This window comes from Anneissia japonica, unplaced genomic scaffold (genome assembly GCF_011630105.1).
Source record: "Anneissia japonica isolate Jap-2015-1 unplaced genomic scaffold, ASM1163010v1 scaffold288257_len99150_cov156, whole genome shotgun sequence".
In the NCBI taxonomy this organism is placed as follows: Eukaryota; Metazoa; Echinodermata; class Crinoidea; order Comatulida; family Comatulidae; genus Anneissia; species Anneissia japonica.
In genome coordinates, this window is record NW_022700587.1 from 488 (window position 1) to 8,127 (window position 7,640).

At 32.8% G+C, this 7,640-nt stretch overlaps 1 protein-coding gene across 1 annotated transcript in view; it reads left to right on the forward strand.

Annotated features, from left to right (window-relative positions):
* Positions 1–215: 215 nt before the first annotated feature.
* The window catches only part of LOC117103387 (suppressor of tumorigenicity 14 protein homolog), a gene marked incomplete at its 5' end in the record, with an annotated part of 8,664 nt that continues 1,239 nt past the window's right edge, over positions 216–7,640 (forward strand). The window contains 6 exons of the mRNA XM_033243928.1: positions 216–347; positions 1,694–2,035; positions 3,293–3,391; positions 4,516–4,629; positions 6,380–6,557; positions 6,835–7,091. Coding sequence (XP_033099819.1) covers positions 216–347; positions 1,694–2,035; positions 3,293–3,391; positions 4,516–4,629; positions 6,380–6,557; positions 6,835–7,091 — 1,122 coding nt within the window. The remainder of the gene's footprint in view (positions 348–1,693; positions 2,036–3,292; positions 3,392–4,515; positions 4,630–6,379; positions 6,558–6,834; positions 7,092–7,640) is intronic.

Below are 7,640 nucleotides of genomic sequence, written 5' to 3' on the forward strand. Positions count from 1 at the left end.
AAAAATATAGGTGACAGTGAGCAAATTAGGGAAGATTATATGAACTGTAAAATGATTGACCTATTTATGAATGTACTAAGTATCTGCAATAACCAATCCAAAGATGTTAATTGCATATATATATATATATATATATATATATATATATATGTATATATATATAATATATGTTTATATGTTTATACATAAAGGTGTTTTATATTTTGATTTATTAGATCCTTGTGGATTTGTGTGTCGCGATGGTCTATGTTTAGACAACATTTTCGTTTGTAATAATGTTGAAGAATGTTCTTTTGGTGAAGATGAGTTGAATTGTTTTCCTGTTTTTCCGACATATCAGCCTCCAGGTTTGTATCATTAATGTTTGTGTAATAAGTGAAGTGTTAAGTTATTTACAGTAAACGTTTAATACCGACATTAACATGTAACTATTTGTTTATTATTATTACTATAAGAATATTTAACAAAAAAATAGATTATTGTAGTAGAACATTGATGATTCTGAATCTCAAAATGCAATCATAAATCAGATCGCAGCCACATAAACGTATGCAATAATTGTTGAGATCTTAAACGTATTAATAACTAAAATTAAAACATTTTAAATTGTAGGAAAAATGTAGAGCTCCAGATAATTGAAAATGCAATTTTCTATATAAGAAAACGTAGGCCTACACGATCTTTCTGTGAATGTTAAATCTTTTTCTACTGTATTTCCGTCATTTTTTATGCCTTTTTTCCTCAGTTATTATCGCTTGCCTCATTTGTTTTTTTACCTTTTCTCCTTTTTGTTGTGTCAATTTGTGTACTTAAGGGAAGAAGAAAAAGAAATGGTTTTTCTTTTTATTTTTTATATGGATGTGCCATTGGTCAAAGTCAATAAATGTGATTTGTTTTCATGGCTACTGTGAAATTCAGTTTTTTTTAATCATTTATATTTTTACAGTATTGAAAATCAACTTTGGATATTACTCACATTGAAAATTGATTTCCAGTATTTGCATATGGGAGATATCATAAGTTAAAAAAGGGGTCATTTTTTCACTCTCAGAAATACGAAATATTGGTAAAATATAATAAATCACATAATTCAAAGTATAACTTTTTAAAAGGAGGTTTGTAGGGAGGTAGTTACAATGTTGCTTTTATCTGCTTGTGTATATGTCAGGGGAGGGGTGACAGATAATGAGTATGAATCAACCACTTTGATGAACTATTTGTATATCAAAACCATTATGATGGTGATTATGGGGAAGATGATGATTATGATGATTATAATAAAATGATATTTTTTTTATGATGTTAGGTCTACAGCGTGGAGGATTTAAATGCAAAGCTCCACACAATGTTGTCTCGTCATTGGTGACCTCATTAAAAGCTTAATGTGTTTAGGTTTCTGACGTGTTTAGCATTAGGTGTTTGACACCATGATGTTAAATATCTAAGCACATTAGTTCTAATTATGTTAAGACCCTAAGCACGTTAAGATATATCTAAACACGTTTAGTTTTTAAACATGTCACCAAAAGCAGGACAACATTGCGTGGGGCTTTGAATTTAAATCCTCCACGCTGATTTTACAGTGTAATGACAAAACGTTTTATTTATTTTATACGTCATATTTCTTTTTTATTATATTTATGTATACTATTACTTCATGCGTGTAACAAATTTTGATATATTTTATTTTCAGTTGCATGTGAACCATCGTTTATACACCTGAACACTTCTGGCCAATCGCAATCATTTTCGTCTCCAAATTACCCGAACAATTACTACAATAACTTGTATTGTCAATGGATAATATATGTCCCAGAGGATCTAGCAATACTGCTCGAGTTCAATGACTTCAGCCTTGAAAATAGATATGATTATGTGAGGATAATTTCTGAAAACATGACTGATATCAGTTTTACGGGAGTAAACTTCCACTCTGTATTGTCTGAAAGCAACGAATTGTTGGTAGTAATGGATACAGATGGAAGTGTAACTTACAGAGGCTTCAATGCAACTGTGAAAGCAGTTGATTTAAGTGGTAAGTTTGATTTAATAGATGTAAACTGTATTGTCATTGTCAAAGTAAAATAAAACGTAATGGTAATTCTTTGTGTGGACTGCAAATGCAGACAGAAAAATGAGTGCCCATTAATATTAAATGGAATTTGCCTCATCTACAACTTTATCTACAAACCGACATCACTACACAAAATGACACCAAGCATTATATTGGTCTAATGGAAAAACTGTCAACTACAGTCACAGTACACTGCACACAACCACTTTTTCAACCACCGCGGGACAAGACTGTCCAAGTAAATATGAGAACACATTGTCTGTGTGTTTTGCTGTTCTCTGATTTCCCACATCGGATGGAAACCCACTTTGACAGTAATTTATTTTACTTTTTGGTTATCCTGTCGGCCCTTGTGGGGAATTAGAGACCAACATTTATTGTATCTTTTTTGTTCTTTTTGAATGTTTTACCCTTTTATATTGTAATTGTTTTCGGTTAGATAAATGAAATGAAATAAATGAAATGAAATAAATGAAATGAAACTGAAAAGCAGGAACACCCACTTTACCATAAAGTGAACCATAATTCAACGAGCGAAAAATAATACATCATCGCATCTGATCGTAAAAAAATATTGAACAAGCTATCCTAGTTAATTTCTGCATGTAGTTATTGCTACAAATACCTACTCAAAAACTGCTAATTTCTACTCCCACTTTCTACAATTCTCAACCTCAATACTTCTAATCAGAACAACTTTCATTCACCTACAAAATTGCTCACCACTTATAAATATATCATTCCTATAGCTCATTTTTTGTTTACAATTTATGCTATTTTTTGTCAATTGATTGTTTAACAGTGCTTTACTTTAACATCTTAATCTAAAAAATAACAATTGATGGTATTTATAACAATGTAAAATGCAATGATATACTAAATAGACCCAATATACAAAGGCAGTGTAAAGTGTTATGCGTTTCCATTATATTACAAAATTACAAAACCTCCCCTAAGATGAAGGGGTATCTATTTCTGGTGGCAGTAAACTCTTTGATGGAGGTGATTTCAAAATTATGGCAATCATCTCTTTATTGTGATGGATGTTGTCACATAAAAATGTATGTTTTATAACTTCTTAACAATTATAAAACAATAAATGACTGTTGATGGTTGTAATGTTTGTATTATCTTTGATTCACCGCCCGAATATTGTTTGATGTGTGATAAATTCTAAGCATATCCTAATAGCATATTGTTTTTTTTGTTTTTTTTTAGAAATTTTTGTATGTGGTGATTTTGAATTTGTACTATTGGAACAAGTGTGTGATGGAATCATTGATTGTGCTGACTTCAGTGACGAGCTACAGTCTTGCCGTAAGTATGGAAATAAATAAACATTGTACACAAATGCTAGGGTGCAATCTACAAATTTTGAGTCTTTGCATAGAATATGCATCAAAGATCTTATAAAGACAAGATTGCGTTCTCCGCGATTTACGCGTGCAAATTCTGTAATAAGGCATGAATGGCACCCTCTTGCTAAATTGGAAACTTTTGACCCTTTACCGCTCTGACCATACCATACACCGCGCGACTTTACCTTGGGTATCAATCCTGCACGATCCTGCATGAACAGCAGAACGGGAACTATCTCAGATCCATGGCAACAGATAGGATGCCCTCTTCCAAAACTGATTACCTTTTCTTTTTGGTATAATAACCAAAGATCTTATAAACACAAGATAGCGTTCTCCGCGATTTACGCGTGCAAATTCTGTAATAAGGCATGAATGGCGCTCTCTTGCTAAATTGGAAACTTTTGACCCTTGACCGCTTTGACCATACCGTCACCGCACGACTTTTTACCTTGGGTATCAATCCTGTGAACAGCAGAACAGGAACCATCTCAGATCCATGGCAACAGATAGGACGCCCTCTTCCAAAACTGATTACTTCTCTTTGGTATAATAGCGCATGAATTGGAAACTTTTGAACCTTGACCGACGCTTCTATTTGTTATGCGTAAATCGCGGAGAACGCTATCTTGTGTTTATAAGATCTTTGATATGCATGAACTCCAATTTGTAGTATTTGGGTATAATGCGCAGAATCTTCCTAAATCAAAGTGTTTGCATATCTTTCTTTATATTGTTAAATTTTTCAATAAGTTTACAACTAAAGCAAATGAGCCATTGATTAATTTGTATTTTTTAATATAGGAATTATTTCACAAAATTTTCTTTAATATCTTAATTACTGTATAATCTTTATTTGTATACCAAACAACAATTTGTTATTTTTAAATATAAAATGCTCATTTGACTAAATAAGAGCTCACCCTACTGGTAGGCCTCCCTGTTATAACCCTCAGTTCATCTCTAAACGCTATCTGTACGCGTTCTACCAATTGTATCATAACGCTAAACAAAATATAAACATGACACTGTATTATCAATATACTTTAATTGTATTATAAAACGATGATTTTTTGTTTACAGCTTGTAGCGACGACAGTTTTCAGTGTGCGAATGGTGTCTGTATTGCCGCTGCAAAACGATGTGACCGAGAAAATAACTGTCTTGATTGGTCAGATGAACAAGGCTGCTGGAATGGTAAGAGCAATTCGCAGAGAGGGATTGCTGTGTTTAATGTGACTAAGTGCCAGCGGATTTTTTTAAACGTGAAAAAAATAATTTTTCAAACTGTATTGTATTTTATAGTATAGTAATGTATATATCTATGTAATTGTTTACATTTTCACAATTTTAAGTGATGGTATTTACTCAATTGTACACTCAACGTTTCACACACCACACTTTTTCGTTGTTTGTAGGTGAATTTATGGAATACTGAAATACCCTGAAGATTTATTTATATCGTTGTACTGTGCTATTATTATTATTTTTATTATTATTAATATTATTTAATTTTTTTTACACTCTATTGTTTATCTTTCATTATCTGTTGTCTAATGTGACTAAGTGCCAGCGGATTTTTTTTAAACATGAAAAAAATAATTTTTCAAACTATTGTATTTTATAGTATAGTAATGTATATATCTATGTAATTGTTTACTTTTTCACAATTTTAAGTGATGGTATTTACTCAATTGTAGACTCAACGTTTCACACACCACACTTTTTCATTGTTTGTAGGTGGAATTTATGGAATACTGAAATACCTTGAAGATTTATATATATATCGTTGTACTGTACTATTATTATTATTTTTATTATTATTAATATTATTTAATTTTTTTTACACTCTATTGTTTATCTTTCATTATCTGTTTGTGTTTAATTTGTGTGAGATAAGCTCTAGACTTTACTGTAGTTTAAGATTAGGTCTGGGGTCCCCTTACAGGCTTCTGTCTCCTTGGTACCTGGCACTTGTAGGCCTATCCGCTTTTATTTTAAAAAATGCATACATTTAAGCCATTGGTCTATTGTGCATTATGGCCCATGTGCACGTTAAAGAATATAGTATTGGATTGTGTCCCGGGGTACTGCTCAATCACCACTAGAATGACCCCACTGGAAATAAGTCCTATTTAGACTTTTGTGGGTTATCCTTGGTGTTTACACCGAATAAATTCATCCATTATCAGACTAAAACCTGTTATGTCGATCACTATTTTTACTCTAACTTGAGTAAGTTTCAAGAAATTGTGAGTCGTCTGCCAAAATCCTATTGGCACTGTACTGACATTTTTCTTCATAGGTATACCATGCTTAATCTTACAACCAATGTGACGATTGGTGAGAGCAGGTTAGCTTAGTCGGCTAAACTGGTGGTAGCCACTGTGTGTGCACTGAAGCGTGGACATCTCTAAGCGGTCCCCAGTTTAATTCATATTGCTGCTTTCCTTGTGTTTCAGCTGGAGGGCTGAAATACAAGTTACTTTTGGATGAGGCGTTTAAGCCATTGGTCTATTGTGCATTATGGCCCATGTGCACGTTAAAGAATGCGGTATCACTATTTGGAATATAGTATTGGCTTGTGTCCCGGTGTACTGCTTAATCACCACCAGAAGGACCCCACTGGAAATAAGTCCTATTTAGAATTTTGTGGTTTATGACATAAAAACTCCGTTTTTATGTCATCCACGGATGTCTGATGAGATCTCTTCTTCTGTTACCGATTTATTGCTTTTTGGTGATTGCGCTTTTTTCTCTGCTTTGTCTTCTTTTTATGTTAATTAAACCCTGTTTGTTTCTGTTCTAGTACTAGTTGGAGAGTCTTTGCACAGTGAATTTGTTTGCTTTGTGACAATCCACCAGAATAGTGCTAGGTTTGTGATGTTTGTAACAATTTGGAAAATAAATAAATGAAAATGAAATAAAAGCTATTTCTTTATAACAGTTACTTCTGAAAAATGTGGATCACAACCTTTCTTACCTGCTGAAGATAGGATTGTTGGAGGTGAAGATGTACCACCAGGGAAATGGCCGTGGATTGGTTCAATCACAGTATATGGATCTCATTATTGTGGTGCTGCATTAATTGATCGTGAATGGGCATTGACAGCTGCTCATTGTCTGTAAGGGTTTAGATAAGTATTGTATATGTTTTTCACTAAATCGTCTATAAAACCTTAATATAATTTATTGTTCAGTTTGGAAAACATCCTTATCGACTAGACCAATTGATATATTTTCATTCACATTTTTGTAGTGTGATAGTTCTAACCAATTTGTTTTACGTAACTTATGCATGGCTATATAAGCATTTCTTATGGTATCATTGTTTCTAATTGTGTGAACAGAGACGGAGAACTAATGCTTAACTTTATTGTAAAATATGTGTTTTTCTCTTAGTGGTAGAATAGACTACATCAGATTCGGCACCACAGATCTTGAGTTTCATTCTTCAGTCTTTTATGAGGATGTTGGTGTAGCTGAGGCGCTTCCCCATCCAGACTATGATTATTATACGTTAGCGAATGACATTGCCCTTCTGAGGCTAGAAAGACCAGTCAATTACAGTGCATTTATACAGCCTATTTGCTTTGGTGAAGATTTTGCTGTCGGTACTGAATGTGTGAGTGCTGGTTGGGGTCGACTGTATGAATACGGTAATATTCTAATAACAATTGTGGTATAAACATATTATTTAATTAAATAAATTTATTGTATAAACTCATTATAACATGTCATTGTTTTTGCATAATATTATTTATATTTAGTGCTTCAGCAGAAACAGAAACAAAAACACCAATATTAATGACTTTTGTGTAGTTCAAATATCATTTATAATTCAAATTTAAATAGATATGCACTATTTTAAAATAAAATTTGGAATGCCGTTGAATTAATTTAGTGCTGGAACAAAGGACTGGTGTATTGTTAAAAATTATAGCTTCGTTATTGGGTTTGTATACAACCATCTTGGTTTAATGTTGTATGTGGTTCTTATCCAACTCCAGAAGTGCTTGGGTTTTCATAAAAATTACTGGCCAGTATATATATATATATATATAAATATATATGTCTATTTCGTGAATACTTACCTGGATAACCGACTAATTGCCATTGTTCCCAAAACGGAACACCCCTTCGAAAAAAATGGAACAGACCGACCCAAGGCGCCACGTGCGAACCGTCTCCCTAACAAACGTCCTCAT